The following is a 21,586-nucleotide window of genomic DNA, read 5'->3' as shown; positions in this document are numbered from 1 at the left end:
GTAGGACTTTTCTTACAAGGATAGGTTGCTGGAGGGGACTAAGACAGATCAATTTGGTGCCCCTTAACTGTTTAACAGAATGTGTCTTGAAGTAGTACGATCCCCAGTGACATCAGCAAGTTTGTGGCTGGGTAGACTGGTGGAAGACTTACAGGAATAAAAGATCAGAGGATGTGTGTCTGTACAAGCAAGAATCCATGAGAAGCTGATAGATTGCTGGGTTGCATCTGGAAAAGTTACTATATGGGGACAAATACTGAGCTTTTGTTTTGTTGTAATGTGATCAACACTCATGAAATCACAACTGAAAACTAGGTGGATTATGAAGAGTTACTCTGCATAGTGAGAGCTAAAGAAAATCACTGGTGCTCTTATTTTCAGCGTCCAAAGGGCTTTGGTACTGACACTTAATTGTTGATTAAGTTGACAGTACTTCTATCATGGGTAGGGCTTGCATACTGCTAGTATTCATAATGCAAAAAATGTAAAGCTGTCAAGTTGTCTTTTCCTGGTAAACACATCTTTTTCAGCTTACACTCACAGAAGTTCAGAAAGTGTGTAGTGGCAGGGTGTGTTCAGGAGTGCACACAATGGCGTGTATATGAAAGAAAACTCACAGCAGAATCCTGAGAATACTTGCCTACCTGAAACCATACTGTAGACTAATAGAGAGATGAGCAAGTTCTGTTTTCCTGCTATATTTAGTTGTGTGTATAGTTTCCCTTTTACAGTCTCTGTTTCCGTAGGAAAGAAAAATGTTTTGCAAAAGCCTGGGAAAAGCATCTTTGCTTTATTCAACATCTGAAGTAGAAACCTCTCAAGATCGGAAGTTACTTAGCACTACACTGGTGGACAAACCTCTGTTCACTGTATGGCTTAAACTAGAATCAGACCACTAGTTTACATGCTGCTGATGCATTAAAGCAGGAAGTGTCTCTTGTCCCAGAGGGTTTGAACCAGGCTAACTAAACTTTAAATTAGGCATTAGTGCAGTGTAGCATGTTATAGTTGAATGTTGATGTTGGAGACTTTGTTTACTCTGCCAATTGTATCATTAAATCATGCCTTTCCTCCCTCTCACCCCCAGCACTTAATTTTGCTCTTTAAGGGATTTGTCACTTGGGATTTTAACCCTTCCTTTAGGAAGGAGAAAATTCCTCTCTCTTTAGTTTACTTAAATGATTATAGGATCATAGTAGGAATTAACTGTCTGAAAACTCCTCAACTGTGCCTCATGTTGATGGGGAGTTCATCTCTAAAATGCTTGTGTGTATTATTCTTACATCAAGTTTAAGACTGGACAGACGTATTTCTAAAAGCATAACTCTGTGGTGCAAGTGCTCAAAAGTGGTGTGTGGGAGTTACTGTGCTGTTAACAGCAAGAAGGAAATAACCCTACTTAGACAGTTGAGCATTGGCAGGATCTTGGTTCCTGCCTGACAGTGCTTGTATACTTACTGAACTCTTCCTTCAGAGCACTACATCTGTCTGTAACGAAAGGCAAAAACTTGCCCCGTAACTGTAACGTAGGAAGTGATCCTTTTCAAGTGTAAATCTGTTGAATGTGTATGCTCTCCCAACAAACCTGAATGGCTTCAGTGCCTGCTGTTTGAACGTAATTACAGTATTCTGTGAAATAGTTACTTAGAGGAAAGGACTCTGATTTAATGTCACAGTACCTAGGTGGTTGTACTGTGAGAGGATGCATGAGGAGTATGTGTAGGTGCATCTGAATGACCTGAAATCTAACTGGCTTGTGTAAGGTCTCGTTGGGATACAGCTATGGAGGTCCAAGGCCATGCAAGCCTCTGGAGTGCTCTGAATACACATAAAGGCTGGGACTTTGAGTTACTGCAGTGTTTTGTGTTCCTTGTGCTATCTTGGACATGCTTCCCCACGCTGGCTTTGTCTTCCCTTTGCAAGATATTCTTAGAGGACCACCATACATCGCAGTGACAAACAGCCTGTTTTCTTCCGCTATCAGTCAGTCTTAGTCTTGCAGGTTTCATTCACTTTTTGGTTTGTGGAGTATGTATTGGTGGTTTGGTGATTGGAAGGAGGACAGCAGAAGCTAGCAAGATTTCCATCAGTACCTCTCATCCTACTTGCAAGAAAGAAGCTGCTTTTCCCTCCATTCAGATGCCCTTCTAAGAGTCCTGCAGATATGGAGGTGGTTCCAGGTGAAAGGAACTTGCAGTGATACTCAAATATGGGTGTCTTCTGCTCAGCCCCAGTGCAGTGGCAGATGAAACAGTCTCAGACTAGACTTGTCTCATCTGTAGAAGTTATTGCAAGGGCCCTAAAGTAAGGATTCTCTTCTTGGTTTGGGAAAACAATTTCCTTCACTGTCAAATTCAAAATAGCTCTTTAAGCTCTGCGTTGGCTGTAACTGTACGAAATATTCCTGTGTCATATACCAGCACTAACAAATACTGCTGAGGTAACTTACTGCTAGCAGTTGTGGCACAGTCTGTTAGCTAAAAGACTATGCTATAGTAAACCTGTATACCTCACAAAACATGTGTGTTTCTTTTTCTTTCACTGGATCGAGGGCTGTTTTGATCAAAAGCCATTTTCCCGGAGCTGGAGTTTTCATGCAGTATAGATGAGCTCTGAGTGAGCTGTATGCGAAGTGCCATATAGAAATGAAAACCTGTGGTGATGTGGGACCTCTGTGGATGAGGCTGGGATATCTCATCTCTGCTGGTGTCTTACTAAGAGTAAATATCCATTGCACAGTTTAATGTTCAATTAAACTGAAAAAAAGCCCCCACCTCCTTAGAGAGGCTCCGTAGTGCTGTTGCAGTCGTCTGTAAACCAGCATCTCAAAAAGTAAAGTTGCCAATTACCTTTTTAATTAGGTATTAAACTTTATTCTGTAGAGAGTTGTATATGCTCTGTTACAGAAAAGGAACGTTGCATTAGAAATGGGTCTATTCTGATATACAAATTACATATTTTCTGTAAAGCAAGTCATAAAATAAGAGAACACCATATATAAGATTTTGATTTCACTGGGGAGTTGTTCCTAGTAATAAAGAGCATATAGAGGTCACTCTACCACTGGTCTTATTTGGTTTGAAAAATATAAAATAGTTTGTCCATATGGTCTTATGTTACCTAATTGCTTCATCTAAAAAGAATGCAGGGTTGTGTATCTTAACTCCATGATTTGTGTAACATTTTAAGAAGGGACTGTTTTTGTGGGATTTGGATTATACCAGTTTAATTTTTGTGGATACTGTTTACATCCTAGTTCACAAAAATAACTTAGGGTTTTTTGGGTTTTTTTAATAAAAAAATCTGATGTACAGGGCAGCTAGCATCAACTTGTTCAATGTTTGAAGTTTTAAATATGCCAGGAAGGCAGTATTTTTTTCTAATGGTGCTGCCAGAAGGCTGAGATTTTTTTTGTCACTGAAATTTAATTGCATTAAATTAACAAAGCTTTTTTTTCCCCTTTTTTCAGGCAGATTCCAGATTAAAAGCTCTTAATGCAACATTCAGAGTGAAAAACCCAGACAAGTAAGATTCCACATCCTTCTTCCCTCCCTTTCCCTTTTTCAGTTACAAATGTAACTTCAGATGACAGAATATTCTATCTCCTTATTACAAATTCAGAAAAGAAAAATTATATTTCTGCACTTCAAGTCTTAACAGAAGCCCAGTAAGGAGGTAGTGTGAAAAGGTTTGATAAATCCTGTTTCAAGAAGCAGGAAACACTCAGAAAAATGCCATCACTATATGCAAAATGAGTCTTTCATTTTAGCTAGATTAAAAGGAAGGGACAAAAGAAAAATCCCAGACCCAGAAAAAGAACCTCTTAATACTTGTTTGCAAAGAAGTATTTCCAAGTGTGAACAGAATACAGATTGATAGTAGGTCTTTCCAAAAATCTGCTAGTGTACAGTTCTGGATGCGTGCACCCTGGTGTTGCAGTTCATAGTTATCTTCAAGCTGCCAATTTCCACAGATGCTTTTGGAAATCCAGAGGTCAGTTCAGCTCTGTTGCAATTTAGGAAGCTCTGGGACAGACATTGGAGCAATCTTCTGGATGAAAAAGCTAGTCAGAATTGACTGGGTATATAGTGGGAGGTTCATCACACCCCAGGTGCTGTGAGAAGGGTAAAATGAGAGTTGGAAGTAGTTGGAAACATTGGTGTGCGGCAGTAGGGTCAAGAGATCCTGCTGTTCGTCATCTATTAGTGGAGACCTGTATGAAGTGCCCTTCTGGGTTCATCTGCTCTCCAACAGTGGCAACAGGAGATGCTATTTAGGAGAGCCCATGTGCCTGACTGCTTTCTGTTGTCTGTTCCCTTTGTACTTCCTTAGCATCTATGGGTATTGTGTTAAGGGTATTAGAGAGTACATATCTTGCTGAACCTCTTTATAGACTTATCTGTGAACTGGTCCGGTTCCTCCTTTTTTATTACACTTGCTTTTACAGCCTTCTGTGGCAGCAAGGAAGCTTTTGGCTAGGTTTTAATGTAAAAGATAACATTCACTAATGAGATCAAAAGCAATTGTCTCAGTATCTTAAGGTGAAACTGGCCTATTTGAAGGCTTCATCCTCGGTTGTCTTTGTGTCTATTAGGAGTTAGCTTTTCTTGCTTTCATAGCAGGGAAAGTTTGCCAGTAGCCTGGCTATAGGCATGGGTGGGTAAGACTGGTTAAGGCTCAGATGAGGAGTGCTGTTATCTTTCAAGGTAACTTAATGTTTTAGAAAGCAAAGCTGTTGGGACATGTGGCTCAGTAAAAAGCAGAAAAGGAGTGAATACAAGAAAAACTTGAGGAAGGGCTTGTAACAAAAACAGTCCCCAAGTCTCAGTAGAGACTTCACAGCACTTAAGAGATATGGCACATGTTTTTCTGTTGTATTCTGCCAGCTATATAGCTTCCAAATTGAACTTTTAGGTACAAGTTGTGTAATAAATAACTGATGAATATTGTGGTGTGGTTTTTAGTGTTTTGGTTTTGTTTGGTTTTGTTTTTTTTTTAATTCAAGGAAAGCCTTTCAGTATAGCATGTGTGGCTCTTAACAGGAGGAGCAGTGCCTTGCTCTGCCTGGCGCACTTACTCTTGAGCAGCCTGGAATCTGATGCCTTGCCCCTCATGTATTACCTTTGGTGCTTGTGTGACTGGGTGGTAAAGTGGGTTCAGCATGCTCACCTTGCTGAAAAAAAATCTGACTGCTGTGTGGAGTGTAGGCTTTCAGGTTCCTGGACCAGGAAGGGTTCAGGTGAAGAACAGCTGTAACTCCTGGTCCGGATTGCCTTGTGACGCTGTGGAGCGATACCTTTTAGCTTAGAGCAACATGAGGAGCTTTAAACAGCTGAAACGCTGCTGCTCTAGGAGTTCAAATGTAGACTGAAAACTAAACCTCCCCCTGTGGGAAGCAATTAATACCTAGTGGTGGAATTATAATAAAAATATGGTATTCTGGTACTCAGCGGTAAATTTCTATCTACTGCAGACCTCTCTGATTTGGCCTCATGGCACCCATCCTTTGGTTTTCTTTCTGTGCTTTAATCAAAACAATAGTTTTCTTCTTGGTGAAAGATTTTTTTTTTTTAGAAAACACTAAATCCTTTCCTAAGGCAGATTTGTTTTGATTTGTTTTTTTTTAAGTAGTGCTTTTTTTTTTTTTTTTTAATCTGGCTACTCAGATGAGTGGCTTGTTCTTTATGGGTAGTTCTGTTCTTGTAACACCTTCCTTCACAAAACAGGAAAATGACGCTGCTCTCCATGATGTAGGGAGGAGTACTGCCAGGTAAAATGCACAAAGTAAAGAATTCATTTTGAAATGCTGTCTACTGTAAATGAAACTTTCTGCTTTGCCATTATCCTAAAAGATATTTTTAAGAAGAAGCCTGGTGGTGTTCCTACAGAAATGTGATCTGATCTGTTCTTCATTTATGTCTGAAATTTTACGTTAACAGCTCAGTTAAATATTTGAACTAGCAATGTTGCAGAACAGTAAAACTAAATGAAGAGTGCTAGTTAAAAAAGCCTCAGTTACTGAGTGCTAGAACTGTGTCTTGTTTCACACTTCTACTGTTACGATGCACTGGAAAGTAAACTTCACTTTGTGTGCCTTACAAAATTCAGTTTGTAAATTTTTTTTTTTTTTACATGAGCAATGAGTAGGACTTAAGCAGATACTTGGGAAAGAAACCTTTAATTTGCAACACCACCAGTCTCTTAAACATTTTTTCCTGAAAAATTATATATGTAACTTCCGCTTTCACAGAAGACTGGCAAAACATAGCATTGCTTTGGTTTATGCTTTTCTGAGACAATAAAAAGATGACAGCTTGGTTCTGAAGTACTAATTTTTAAAAATTATTACTTTATTTTTTAATGGAGTAGAACTTGGCATGGGTGAAGATGTATTGCTGCTGGAGTCCAGGATACTGCAAGTCCTCTTAGGTTCCTGACTCTTGCCTTCAGGGAGTACAGCATTTGTAAAAGCTTTCTTGCCACAAAACAGGATAAATAAATCTTTTCATTATAAATTTCTGGAATGGAAAGGGGAGTCTTCCTGAGCTCAAGGCATGCTTTTTAATCTTTTGTTTTTAGTTCAATTATTTCAAATATCTTCACTGTATGTGTCTGCAGCTGTCTGACATGCAGCCCTGGTGCATATTTTATAAAGTGTAAACTGAAAAGATTGCTCTCTAAACCCCACTGTGCAGATCAATGACTACATTTATTTTTCCCATACAGTTTCTCTGCTGGCTTTTAAATCTTTTTATGTACTTTAACCCTGTGTGTCGTAATCTTATAAAAGATGCTTCTTGGAGATCAAAAATACTAGAAATGGTAATAAAACTTCTACTTCCTGAATATAAAGATGAGAATTTTTTTAGTAGAAGACTTCCTGGCAGGGGAAGAAGAGGTGTTAAATGGAAAAACCCTGGAATTTCATACTTAGTCACCCAAAACAAGTGACCTGAGTCATTTCAATAAGACCTCTTGGGTACAAGCTATTCTGAAATACAAAGCCTGACTGTGTGCTCTGTTGTGGGAGAGGGGATAAAGGTTGTGTGGGTTTGTTTTTAATGTTTGAATATCAGTGTGGAAGGCTAATCTTAGTTTCCCATTCCTTAATTCTAGTTGTGTTTATTCTCAGATCACTGTTCAGTAATTTAGGTAAAGCTGTTTCTGGCTTCCCATCTGGATTAAATACATTCTTTTGTACCAAAGTAGGTTATGATTAGACTTGTGTGTGGTAGGGAGGGTTTATATGTACAGAAGTGGCTGTTGCTGTGGCTTTATTGGTTACCTGTCACTAGCAAAACTGTGGCAACTGATTCACCTTTGTCATTGGCATGCGCTAAATGTATCAGCATAAAACACCACCAAGCCTTAACTGGGGTGGCTGATAAAATGCCTCTTTCCTTCAGTAGTGGCAGGCCAGCAGTGTGCATATGATCACTTGCAATGGGTTACCTGACTGGTACCCTGTTAAGATGTAATGATTTGATGGCTTTTAGCGGTGTGCGACTCCTGTGCAGGTACAGGTCTCTACAGGGTTTCATACGTAACTAGTTACATTTACCGTATGTCTTAGCCTTGGAGAAATTGTGATAATTGTGAATGCTTCCTTGAACTCCTGAAAGGCTGTACTCAAAAACTGGCTTGATGGCAGCTTGAAAGTAAAGTATCTTTGTCAGGTCAGAAATGTGAACATCTCTATTAAGAAGCATGGTTCAGCAGATTTTGGTTTTGTACTTATTTGAACCTTTCCTGTGCTCTAATGCTTGTGTTTATAAAACCCAGTTAAAAACCCCAAAACACAACGATATAGTAATTTCAGCTAACTAATTCTATTTCATAAAATTTTATCTCTTACATTGATCTGAACATTCAACATTTGCATGTAAAAAAAAAAACAACCCCAACAACACACTCATGCAAGTGTTGGGATATTTGCTTTAAGGAAATTACTCTGCAGTCATTTCTTTAGGAGTCTTCAGCTAATTCCATTTCAACATAATCCAGGCTCTGTCTCACTGGCTGTAGCATTGTGGCTCTATCTTGCATTCTGTGAAAGCTTGCTTTCATGATGGCTAATGATGTACTATCTGTTTCCTGCTCCCAGGAGATTTACTGAGCTAAAACACTATAGCGATGAACTGCAGTCTGTCATATCACACCTTCTGCGAGTCAGAGCTGTAAGTATTTCCCATGTGTGTCGTGACAAATAGTATAATTTATTTATAAGGCAGTATTTCTTGTTTAGTCAAGAGAACTGGTATGAGTGTTCTAGAATAAGGGCAGTTTTGCTTAAGGGAGTCCAGCTCTGGGGGCAGCAGATGGCAAGGGGGGTGTGCTGGCTTTGTACAGGTTTGGAGGGGAAAGAGTTCCAAATATGATGGTTGAGTTTGACAGTCATCAGAGAAACGAATGAATGCATGCATGTTGCTAATCTGCCCTCTCCTGTGATGGTCACATATCAGAGGGAGGTCTTTTAAAGAGGATCAGGATGTCTGCTTCTCTCTACTTGGCAGACAAATTGCTTTTGCTTGATGTTTGGGCTGGGAAGGACCCCAAAACACTGTTTTCTGGTCAGACATGTAACACTGTTTTCCAGAGCCTGCAGTATGAAGCCTGTATGCTTCCCAGCACACTCTTGCTTTTTTTTTGGCTCGATCTTCGATCTGTAATGAGTAGTGTTCTTTTTAATGATGAGAACAACTATATTATGCATCAAGATACTCTATGGGTTGAGAATGGAAGATTTTTTTTTCCTTTAAAGTCACCAAAAGGAAGTAGCAAATTACAGTTCCAGTAATGAGAGCATGATACTGCTTTTTAGTATGTTCAACACGGATTCAATTTTTGATGGGAACTGTGCAGCAGAGAGGATGGTAATGGATAGCCCTGTTGAGCTGAGGTTCTTGAGAGGATTAATCACTGGTGTTCTACTGACTGCCTTTTTCTCAGAGCTCTGTGTGTGAGATCTCATGGGCAACTTGCTCATGTTTCCTTTTTACTGCTTTGACAGACCAGTAACACGACTTACAGATCTTCAGTCTCATTCATTGGTACATCACAATTACAAGGGCATTATCTGGATTACAAGTAATGCTTCAGAGCGTATATGTGGTCTTTTCTCCTGAGGTTGTTGCCAGCGTTGTAGTGCTGACTCTCCAAACAGCTGAAATGACATACCTAACTTGAGCAATAAGTTCTGCAACAGATAGTTCATTTCCTTTCCTTCATTTCACCAAGCTGGGTGGAAAAATCAAGTCACTTTTTTAGAATTTTTACTCAAGGTTTCCTGACAATTTTGATGTCAGGATGGACTTTTGTCTTGCCATCTTTATGTTAAATAAGCAAGTGAGTATATAACTTTGGCATTATTTGGGTAAAGGATGCCTTACCTTCAGTTTTTGATAACTAGATGTAACTTGGTTATTTGTGATCTCCTTAGGCATATCTTGTAAATGAGTGCTTCCAAAGAAAGACTTGAAATGTTACTTTTCAATATAGCCTTGATTATGACTTCAGTCTTCAAAGAGTTAATGCTGTTTATTTTTTTCTTCAGTAATTACTTAGATTAGATTTAGGCTTAATCTTGTTTACCTGTGTAAAAACATTAAGGCTTTAGCTTGAAGCTTGTACATGTGTTTTCACAAAGTGATTTCATTTAACATTGATAACCAAAACCTGACTCTAAAATGTTTTAGAGGGTAGCAGACCGGCTATATGGTGTCTATAAAGTCCATGGCAACTATGGAAGAGTATTCAGGTAAGAGTTCGTCCAGTTTTTAAATATATACTTAGAGAAGATGTGGGGAGGGAAAAGGGAACTTGTTGGTTATGTTGTTATGCTGTTGAAGTGTATCAGAAATGTTTCAATATCTACCTTGAAAAACTTTATATTGCAGTACTGATGAAATTTCTGTGTTGGATATAGTGATCTCTGGATCTGCTGAGCTTAGTCTCTAGTGGAAAACTTTAGCTCTTTGTTTTGTATCCCAGATCTTGGGGGCTTTTGCTGTTGTGTTGGCATTCTGTTTCTTCAGAAAGTAATGTACTACCTATTTTCATGCAGTTGTCTTTGAAAAGCTTTTATGTTCTTTTAATAGTTAAAAATCAACAACTATATCCAATGTTGGTACCTTTTTAAAGTGAATTTGCCAATCTTTTTTTGATTTATATGAGTGAATTACAAGCTCAAGTTTTCCATCTCGCTGGAGAATTAAAGAATCTAAACTTCTGGTTAAGGGAAACCTCCTGCTTCTACACACTGTTCAAGTGCTAAATTTAATTCTCTGGGTTAATGGATTGCAGATGTCTTTCTCATTGGGGGTTTTAAAATGAAATTAGGTGTAGTTCTGTAATAACACAAAGACAAACAAATGTCAACATCAGCAGAGTGGAATGTTTATGAAAAAATGAAGGACAGTATAGATGCTTTAGACATAAATTATGTGAAATATAGGGGGACCCTCTTCTTTTTTATTGTAAAGAGTTGTGGGTGTAATTCTTGTAACTAAGAAATCTCGTAAGGTTTCACAAAGCTGAGAACGCAATTAAAATTGCAGTGTACATGCATGGGTGGCCAGAACAAGTCTCATGCTATCTTTATTGTAGCTCTATTTCCTTCTTTATCTAAATGATCTCCCTAATGTGAATAGGTAGTTACAGTAATGAGACAGTTGTAATTTGGTATTTTTTTTAATGAATAGAACTAAACGGCAGTCTACTATATAGACAGAAAACAACATACAACAAACAGTTTCAGGAGCAGTAAAATGCTTGCAAATGTCAAATCCTACCTTTTGGGTTTTTGAATGAGAGGCTTCAATCTGATATGTTGCAAGTCTGGAAAGCTTAGCTTCCTCGTGATGAGCGTGTTAAAGTAAAGTCTGTAATTCTGTTTTAGAGTTCCTTTATGTCCTGTCATCCCTGTCCTGTCCCCACTCTGCATGTGCGTTCCCCCGCCCCCTTTATTTTAGGTACCAGGGTTTAGGATTTTCTGGTGGGTTTTTTTGTGTGTGTGCTTTTCTTAAATTGAATTTTAGCTATTTAAACAAGACTTCTTTTCTGCTCAAAGCCAATCCCAAACTAAGTGTATTTGTAAGGATGAGTTTAGGTGTCAGGGACAATTGTTTAACAGTGCTGTAAATAGCCTGGCCACATTGTCAGTGTTGCTCCTTAGAGAAAGAAAACAGTTTGGCCAAGTCTAACTTTGAGGCAGTTTCCATTCAGGTGTCACCTGGAAAGAAACTATATACAGGATGCAGCTTATTAACTTCCCTTACCCTTCATGTGTGATGTTTCTCGTTTGTTTTTCCTACAGTGAGTGGAGTGCAATAGAAAAGGAGATGGGGGATGGGTTGCAGAGTGCTGGCCACCACATGGATGTGTAAGTACTGACTGAATATCTGATAGTTTGATGTAAGCCAGATGTAGAACTCTCCCTCTTTCCTCTCTTTTCCCTCAACCCCAAAGTACATACAAGTAGAGAAAGTTGGGGGTGCTTTGTTTTTAGGTATACAGTGTTCCTGTGATTTGGATGCGGGCGCAATTCTAGCATCCATGTACTGTATTAAGTAGCTCAAAAAGTCTCAGGAGAACCAGAGGGGTTTCTTTTTTTATTATTATTTTGAAATTGTAGAAGTGTTTGGAATTCTTCCAGTTTTTCATTTAAGCTTCTATGCCAGCAACTGGTGGAATACAACTTTAATGTACTGCAGACCTGATGAGATCTGTTTGGTTTTGATAGCAGCGTTTTGTACCATGCAGTGATGGTACACAGATTTGGGCTTAATTACAGAGAGTTAAGAAATTTAATTAATGAACACCAAAACTGCGATGGATTCTTGAAACCAATACCGACTGGATGTAATAAAGCAGAGAATCCTCCCTCTTTGCATCTTCTTGGCGGAGTCCATGAAGCACAGCCTTCAAAATAAGAGTCTAGCACTTCAGAGTGCTCTCAGAAGTGATACTGTAGGCTAGTGCTTTCTGCTTTTCAGGTAGTCATATATAGTAAGTGAAACTAATTTCTCATCACTCTGATTGCTCTTCTGTAATTGTGCGCTGCAGATAAGTAACAACTCCAGCAGGAGGTGGAAGCTGTTTGACACTTCTTCGCACAATACGTTTACCGATAACTTTACTTCCACACAAATTACACTTTATCTGGTTTAGTTTGCAGTGCAGATTTACATATTTGCTACTACCTGGTGGTTGTTGGTTTGACTGCTGCCTTGTCATGTGGAAGGGTTTGAAGGGACGTGCCAAACTCTGCCTTCAGCTTCTTCAGAATAATTCTGTTTTTATCAGATCTTTAAGAATTTGAACCCCTCTGGATAATCTGTTCACACTTCTGTGTTTTGAGTAACATGGTGGACTGCACCTAAAGCAAGCTATATTTATTTTTTTTTTAGGTGGAGGGCTCTGGAGGGAATAAAGAAATGGAGAATGCATTCTGCTTTCAGAATAAAATAATTGAAGTAGAGCTGCATACAATGTTAAGCAGCTACTGCAGTATGCAGAAATTGAAGAGATTATGAAAACATGGTATAATGTAGAGGAGTTAAGGAGGCACAAGTAGGTTTTCGGTGGTTCAGATACACCACACTAAGATGTCTAACACCTAGAAATGTGTAATCCACTAGAAGAAGAGGGTCTCGCTTCTAAGTCAGGAGGCTGAACCCTTTCCACACATCCAAGATGTTTCGTATTTCTGTTTGTAACACAGTTAGGGTTAAAGGTTCAGAGTAATGGCAGGGAGTTGCTGGGTAACTTTAATCACTGCATGAAGTCCGAGGTAGCATTCGTTGTCTGTCATCTCTTCTGCTCCGGCACTCTTGTGCAACAATAATCTTCTAGTGACAAGCAAGCAAGAAGCAGCAGCTGTGAGATCCAGGAACTCATTCAGTGACCCATGTGGTCTCCTACCAGAAAGGTTCATATCTCTGATCTCTTGGAAGTATAATTTACCAGTCCAGTTACCTTTCCCATAACATTAGGCAGGAGTTTGCAACAGAAAGCGACTTCAGGAAGGCTGCCTAATATAGATGTTAAACTTCAAGCCTAATTTAATTATTTTCTATCTACCCCATATGCTGTAGTCTTTACTAGATGTTTATTTAAACTTTTGAGTTGTTATTCTTTGGTATGATCTAAAACCGCTTAATATTTGGAGAAGGCATCCCAAAGGTTCTCTGGGTGTGTGCTGTATAACAGGATGAGGCTTGATAGAAAACAACAGAGTATGCTGAGAGCTCAAGTGAATGGCTGTAATTCTAGCATTTAAAAGATGAAAGAAAAAAATGCCAGACCTTTGACTTCTGTCCTTTATGCTATTAATGAGTGACCCTTTATCTCTGTATGAACTAGACTGTCATTGCAGGTGGAATCAGTCTAAACTAAAGCAGAGGTTTAGTTGATGATTCCCATGAAATGGGAACATGTTAGGTACCTTTAGAACTTACTGCAGTGTTTTTCCTTAAGACTTTCCCTCGTTTACCTGTCTGTTTAGGACAAACCAGTAGTTAAACTTCAGCTTAGGAAGTCAGTAATACAGCTTGTCTTACTACTTTTTTCCACCACCCCCCCCGAATCAAACTTAAGTGTCATTATGAAAACCCTGTCTAGGTAAGGTAGATTTCTGTTTAGTGCATTTTTCGTTTCGTTTTTGGAGAGATGTTCTAACACAGATGAACTCTAGCACTGCTCTAAACTTGAACTTACTTGAAACTGAAATGTGGGCCATCTGCTGCCTTGAGAAAGCTGACCACTATACTAAAAATTATTGCACTTCAGAACTTAAAAATAGAGAGGGTAAGGTCACTCATGACCTAGATGGCTGCAGGATTTTTTCAGAACAAGTATATTTTTCAACAGTTTGGACTTGTTCCTTTGATTCATAATGTGAATTCTTGTTCTGCCAATTTTTATCCCTTCTACTTAAACTGATCTGCTGTTGCTGGTCACTTCGTATGTTATGCCTATTTATCAGCAATAGCCTTGGTAAGGCTTTTCCTGGATGTGCCATGTCTGATTTCATGGAGCATCAAAACGACTCATCTTGCTTGCAAACATAAGATTGATGAACAAACTGGCATGCCTACAGCTCTTCCTCGGTCTTCCCATTTTTCTAGTTGTCTTGCAAGTAGTTGCTCCCACTTTGAGGAGCCTTAGTTTGCATGCCCCCACTGAGCAGGCCTGAGGGAATGATAAATTCCAGCAGGAGTACCTCTCTCAGATTCCCAGGACTCTTAAGTGACCTTGTTGTCACTTTTGGAGCTTGCAGGATGGATTTCTTGTTCTCTCCCAGGTTATGTTACCAGTTCACTTTCAGCTTGGGACACTGCCACTTCTGGAGAGAGGGACAAACCCAAAGACCTTGCAAAAATTCAAAGCCCGGAGGTGCTGTAATTGACATTCGGGTCACATTGTGCTCATGACTATACAAGCATGGACATATGCTTGCTTCAGAGAGCCTGCATCTATGCAAGGGATTGCAACGTCTTGAGAATCCAGACAGAGTTAGCAGAATAGATGAAGGCATTTGTGATGGGATCTCATTCCTTTGGTTATCTCCGTTGGCGTGTGGGCTACGGTGGCATCCTATTTCTGCCACTGTGCCAAGTGAGATGTGCAGTTACCTCTTAGCTGTACGTCTTCCCCTGCAAATGTATCAAAGCATGGTCATCTTGTATTGTCCAAAAAGCAATATAAACTAGAAAAAGTGCATTTTGGCATTTTTAGGGGACATTAGCCTAAATGGCAAAGCTTTTAACTGAATGCAAGAGCTGCAGAGTTAGCCCAAGCCCTTGTACTTGAATTTCTCCATAAAAGGAAGGTTTCAGCTTCTCGTTGCTCTGAATTGGTATGCCTGACTTACACAGCAGGCAAAGCAACAGACTTTCAAGGAGCTGAAGGACTTAATGTCATGGTGTTCAGAGCACCACTGTGAGTTCTGTCATACTCAGGCTGAATAAAGAACAATGAAAGCAGCCTCTTTGCTTTTCAGAAGATACAATGTTTCATGTTCCTGTGCCTTAATGCATTAAGCCTTGCAGGATTTCTTCTGCACGCCTCTCATGCCTTGTGCACTGCCTATTGACAGCCCACTGAAGAAAAGGTATAAATTGTTTTTCTTTCACGTAAGGAAAAACTGCTTCATCTTCAACAAGAAACTTATGATAGATTTTGTACTTGTGAAAAGACTCGTAGTAACAACCAAACAAATGGGTCTGCAGGAACATTTATATTAGCTGATTTGGAGTTTAATTAGAAACAAAGGAAAAACCTTTTTTGGAAGTGGTTGTCACTCTTACTCTGGAGTTTCTGTCAAACAGGTGTCGTCCCTTGTTCCTGTATGTGTAGTCCTTAAAGGTTAAATTAAGGAACTTTATATTTAACCACGGCTGTCTTTTACCAGATATGCAGCTTCTATTGACGACATATTGGAAGAAGAGGAACATTACGCAGATCAGCTGAAAGAATATCTCTTCTATGCAGAAGCACTACGGTATGTACAGAAGCGTATGGCTCAAATGGAAGCTGTAGTCCTTTCCTCTAACATTGTGGTTATGTTGAAATTAGTTTGGTATTCTCTTCTGTTCTCAGAGAAGTGGAGATTTCAATGTTGTGGGATCTCCATGTTGTCACATTTTATTTTGCTTACTTGTATTTGATTGCCATGTGGGTAGCAATACAAATTAGAACTGAGCTGATCAATAGTGAAATGAAAGAAATGTTAAAATTGGTATGCTCTGGAAGGTAACGCTGTTTATTCCTCTGGTTAATCTGTTGCCTTGACTTCTGGTGTAGGTACCCCAAAGCGCTGAAAGCTTCACGGTTCAAATGAGATAGGCTTACAGAACAGCTACAGCCATTGCAAACTCCAGCAAGTTTCAAAGTGCCCTACGTAACTTTCATCTGCTGTACAGTATTGTGCATCTAAATCCTGATTTTTTTGTTTGAGTGTTTGTGGTGGGTTTTTTTGAAGTTAGCCTTTATAATAAGGGCAGTCCTCCCTTACAAGCATGAATACAAAAGTATATTGCTTTATGCTGTAAGATTGTGCCTAAAACTAGTGTGCTGTCCATTGGCTGGCTCTGAACCTCTTGGAGAGGTCCAGTAATGCTGTAGAGGATTGGGCTGGTGAGTGTGATGGCTGCTGTGTGGGAACCCAGAGCACTAGCAGCCTCTCCTGGGAGACAAATGTGCATCCGGCATTGGAGTACGGATGTAGCATTGTCAGCCCACACAGGACTGGGACTTACTGCAGGTGGTCAGAGGAAACTCTTCTCTTTTTCCAGATGAAAGGCACTGTATGAATCTAGGAGCACGGTTTCTTGTTTCATTGTTTAAAAAATAAAATGTGAAGAATTTTATGATTGACTGATACATTGCTGCAGTGACAGGTACCATCTCCAGGCACCTTTTGTTATTGTTGTGATTTTTCTGTAATGTAGTTTGAATAAAACTGTTTTACAGTGGTGTCCTTAAGTAGGCAGTAGGGCTTGTATTGCTGAGAGTGTCTTAGAATGAGCCTCAAGAGAATCAGAATGCTGCTGTACTAAGAACTTGCTTGCTTAACTACAGCATTTGCAGAGTTATGCATTGTGTGATAAGGCTGTTGAATTTGAGCTCGATAAATAACTGAATGTACTGCCTGCCAAAAGAAAAACCATGATGCCATTTGTAAAGTTTAAGTGGAGGAAAACGTAGCAAAACAAAGTACGGTGTGACAGATCTTTCGTTACTTTTCAGGGCAGTTTGCAGAAAACACGAACTAATGCAATATGACTTGGAAATGGCTGCACAGGACCTAACATCTAAGAAACAGCAGTGTGAGGAGCTGGCAACAGGAGTGAGTCTTTTTCCACTTTCTTCTCCAAGATGCCTCTTTTTTTTTTTTTAATTTATTTTTTATTTGAGCCAAGTTACTTGGAATGACATTTAAATGGCACTAACAAGCTGGCTGCTGCTTATGAGAAGTGATGTTATATGAACTGTAGGCATCTGAGGTTTAAAGTATCTTGGTGACATAAACTGTTTGTGCCAGACTTCTTTTATTGAATACTGAGCAAGTAAAGGGTTGCAGGAAATATGACCTGAGGCAGAATAACACAAACAACTCTACGCTAAAGATCAAAACACTGGGAATTCTGAAAGGCTTCCTCTGCCTTTTGAAAGGTGCTAGTTACTGATACGTGGTGTTAGTCCCTTTTGTGTCTGGAAGATAACATAACTTAAAACATAATTTGAAGGTGGTAACTTAAATGTTTAGAATTTTTAATATTGCGGTTGGGTCTATTGATGTTCTATACGGAACTAATTTATGGCTTTTCTTTCTCATACAGAACACAAGACTTAGTTTCTTTCCTACTTCAGTGGGAAAATTGCTCTGAAAGGTTATCTGTATCCGTGGAAAGACTCACTTATGGTCCAGTCCACAGACCAGTCTTAAAGTTTGAATGTCAGATTACTTCCTCCCGACTTTGCTTAGTCTAATGCAAGCCATCATACCTCCCATAGCTACCCATCAAATTAATGAAAATTTAATTCACAAAATGGAAGTTAAAGCAAAAAAAAAAAAGCTGCTAATAAGAATAAGACCAAATGCTGGTGAAAAGTCACATAATGTCTTGTGGTTGTGCTCAGGAATCCCAAACCTCGAGTGTCTTTGTTTTTTGTAGACTGTGAGAACGTTCTCCCTGAAGGGGATGACCAGCAAGCTCTTTGGGCAGGAAACTCCTGAGCAGAGGGAAGCCAAGATAAAAGTTCTAGAAGAACAGATACAGGAAGGTGAAGAACAACTTAAGTCTAAAAATCTGGAGGGCAGGTAAATGGGCTTGACTTTTTCAAAGAAAACGCAGGGCTTGTTTTAGCAAAAGTCCTTAACTGGATGTTCTTGAAGGTGTTTGCATTTTATAAGTGTTTTTAATATATTCTTGGTGTTTATGAGCTGTCTATAAAAGCTCCTGTCAGCTGCAAGTTGTGAAATAAAGTGCAGTACACGCAGTTAGCTTCTGGTCTGAGTGTATGGCTTATGTAAGCCTGATGACTTTCCCAGTTACTGAGCCCACTCTAATGGCTGACTTGCATGCTTTTACGTTCAGCTTGTAATATATTTAGCAGGTGGGCTTGTAGGTCTGCAGCTGAATAGCCTAAGACTCAAAAGCTGATTTGCTTCAAATACAGTATTTAGTTTGGTTTATGTGTATGGGTCCTGAGCTCATATTCCCCAGCTTCTCATATGGGGGACAACTGACTCCTGTTTGAAAGAGATTAGAAGTTCTGGCAAGTTGTCTTTGAGAAACTGCTGCTTGGTGCTCTAATGAAATCTTCTTCAGGAATGCAAGCGTGAAAAAGGAACTAACGTTCCTAAAGGAGCGTGATTGTGTCGGAACACGTTCATCATATAACACAAGGGGCAAATGTGGTATCTTCTAATATGTTAGCATTAGAGCTGGAAAGATAAGACTAGTTCATGAGTAGTTCAGAACAGCAAGACTCTCTGTAAATGCAATGTCTTAATCATTTTGACAGAATTCTGGTGATGGGCTTTTGTAGCTCTGGAAACAATTTTCAAGTGAATACTTGCCTTGTATGTGTAGTCCAGCACAGATGAAAGCTATGAATTACAGAAATCTACCTCCATTTTAGTTAAGGAGACATGAAGACACATCACCAAACCAACAAAATTAATTCCTAAAGTGAATTGTCCATGTCAAATTTGCATTGTAAATGCTTGTTGTACTTGAGTGTCTCAAATCCAGATGACAAGTGAGTTTTCTTGTTGGAAAGATGGAGATTCTGACTTGACAATTGAAAAAGAAATGTGCGATGCTGTGTGCTGAATATTAGCATAAAGATACTTAGCCACCCCGACAGAATCTGAGGAAAAAAGTGTGTTCTGAATTATGCTGGTTCTATGGCAGTGATGCTTACTGGTGGGGGGAGAAGCCAAAACCAAACAACCAACCTGACATATCCTGTGAAACTGATTCTTTAGTTTAAAAACCTTAAGATGATGATGGATAATTAGGTAGCAGTGCCAGTTATAAAATGAGGATACTGTGGGATGCATAATTGTAGGACTTGGTTTACTCTCTGAAGGATGGAGTGCTTTGTCATATGTAGCGTCTCTGCTGAGGGTCCAGAGGAAGGAAGATAAGCTGAAGGTGGAACATGTAAAACACTTAGTAACACAAAAATTGCTTTTAATTCCAGAGATTTTGTGAAAAGTGCCTGGGCTGACATTGAACGGTTTAAAGAGCAAAAGAATCACGATTTGAAGGAGGCGCTTATAAGCTATGCTGTTATGCAGATTAGCATGTGCAAAAAGGTATGTTTAGCTTGTGAAAGGCCAGGCTGTTGTATTTGTCGTCTCACAGGGGATCAGATGCAAACTTTCAATAACTAGGAACATTGCAGTCATAGAAGGTTGGAAGTCACTAGTGTAAAACCTCCTGCATACTCCGCCCTACTCTGAGTGACATGTTAATTCTGTGTATTTTATACATATATATATAAAAATAGGCAGTGGGTGTGGTCCAATTCCGCTGTGGTCTTGGCCTTAATCTTGTGTCAGGTTCTGTGGGACTCTTTTGTAGTCTTCTGTAGAAGAAAGTCTGTTGATGAGGTTTGCAAACAAAGTGCATTTCCACCTATTGATTTTTAACTTTTTTTTAAAGGGAATTCAAGTTTGGACAAATGCAAAGGAATGCTTCAGCAAGATGTGATTATCTGGAAATGAATTCTTCCTCCAAGTGCCAGAGAATGGAAGCACAAATGTGTAACACCAATGTTAAGTTGCTACATGACTTACATACAAATCATGAAATAAATGAGTTAAGTGAATAGTTTTTCTTTCTGCTGGTTGTAATTGTTAATAAAGGACAAAAAGGACATGTTATTAAATGTTTAGCCCTGACTGCCACTTCTGTGGCATGTTTTATGTGTGGTAGCAGATAATTCAGGGGTAAAAGTTACTGAAAACTATGGCTCTGTACTGGGGCAAAGGTGGAGGGAAAGTTACCCTGACAGTATGAACCGAACTGTTCTGAGACTTGTGAAACACCATGCTCTATAATGTGTAGATCACTTCCAGATGCTCCTCTTTTCAGCCCTTGCTGTTTAGAATTTTTTAATGCCTAAGGGTGCTTTGGTTTTATAGTAGGACACACAGTTGTGTTCTTGAGGTCTACACCATAAGAGGACGAAAAATGAAATATTGTAACACCTGGGGTTCATATTTAAATGCCTTTGCATGTCCATAGAGAATTGTGCTTTTCCAGAGTTCAGGTTAAGCAGTCTCAAGCTCCTGAGATGTTTGAAACTCTCTACAGTAGAGGTGTTGTACAATGGTTTGATACAATATTCTGCATTTACTGGTTCCTACTTAAGTTTTGATATGGGCATTGATTTCTTCTCAAACTTCTTCCTGCAAGTAAAGGAGACTGGTGATCCAGTTGAGCAGCAAAACCAAAGTCAAAGCTAGTAAGAAGTGGATGCAACTTCTGTTTGATTGTTTGGAACCTGTTTACACTAGATATGAATCTGGCCTGTGGTACCTCTTCTTGTAACTGAAGCGGTTTGATTTTTAAAAGAATAGTTCTTAATGAAGATGCTGAAATAAACCTGGTGTAACTTCTGTAGTACTTAAGAGCAGCAATGGGCAGGATCCACAGCAAACAGACTTGTCTGTTTGGCTCTTGTCATGATGTTTCAGTGTGTGCATATATATGCACACCAGTATAGTGTGACTTGCAGTTACAGGTACTTGGATTAAATGTTTCCAACTATGAAAACCACTTAACCACTCTCTAATGTCAGGCTTTTTCTACTTAAAGTTCCTGAAGTCTTGTGGAATTTGTCAGACTTGACTGCTAGTCCTAAAGGAAGGTTTGTAATATTCTGTTAAGAAGTGTGTTTAATTATTCTGGATTGTAACACTATTCAGATTTTGATTATTTTTTTTTAAGAGATACTCCAGGAAGTCCTTAAGTGTTCTTTTGATAAATTATCTAAACATAGTTACTGATAATGTCCCATGTCACTTTTGTCTCTGCAGCATTTCTTTTCTATAAAACCATTGTAAAGAATGCATAGGCCTGGTGTACACTACAGCTTAAAACGCTGAGGTAAAATGGTCGCTCTGATAACTGTGTTGGCTTTTTCAAGGCATATGACAGTGACGCTCCTGGCTGAGAGATGATGTTGGGCAGAAAGAGGTCTCTCCATTTAAACACTTACAAGGAGAAGCATTGTTCTGTTCAGAGGTTGCGGTATCCAGTTCCGATACAGGCTGAAGGACTCTTACATTCCAAACCAAGATGTTGCACACTTGATGTATTCAGTAAACCTTCTAAAGGAGTGGTGCCTTAATACAATACCGTGAGGCGCTCAGAGTAGGTATTTTTCATGCACTTTGATTTTTGGTAGATCTTTCTGGTGCCTCTTTCCACATTTCACTTGCTGTACAGCTTATTAAATGTATTAGTATGCCTTTTTTCCTTGCTAGTTGTACTAAATTGAAGAAGGGAACAAAACTGTTCTTGTAAGTTTTGTGCCAAATAAGCTAAATAAAATTGCTCTTTGA

General features: G+C 39.2%; 2 protein-coding genes across 2 annotated transcripts in view; one reads left to right on the top strand and one right to left on the bottom strand.

The window, feature by feature from the left end:
- LOC308068497 (TGF-beta receptor type-2-like) overlaps window positions 1-21,586 on the bottom strand; it is a 310,921-nt gene that overhangs the window by 56,580 nt on the left and 232,755 nt on the right. The gene's annotated exons all lie outside the window — the stretch shown is intronic.
- SNX4 (sorting nexin 4) overlaps window positions 1-21,586 on the top strand; it is a 35,384-nt gene extending 13,798 nt beyond the window's left edge. The window contains 9 exon segments of the mRNA XM_080399219.1: window positions 3,470-3,525; window positions 8,105-8,177; window positions 9,696-9,757; window positions 11,315-11,380; window positions 15,413-15,502; window positions 16,750-16,849; window positions 17,679-17,824; window positions 19,216-19,330; window positions 19,680-21,586. Of these exon segments, the coding sequence (XP_080255345.1) occupies window positions 3,470-3,525; window positions 8,105-8,177; window positions 9,696-9,757; window positions 11,315-11,380; window positions 15,413-15,502; window positions 16,750-16,849; window positions 17,679-17,824; window positions 19,216-19,330; window positions 19,680-19,727 (756 nt within the window). The 3' untranslated portion in view covers window positions 19,728-21,586.

This window comes from Falco punctatus, assembly GCF_963210335.1.
Source record: "Falco punctatus genome assembly, chromosome: 8".
Taxonomy (NCBI): domain Eukaryota; kingdom Metazoa; phylum Chordata; class Aves; order Falconiformes; family Falconidae; genus Falco; species Falco punctatus.
This window is presented reverse-complemented; position numbering and strand designations above follow the sequence as displayed.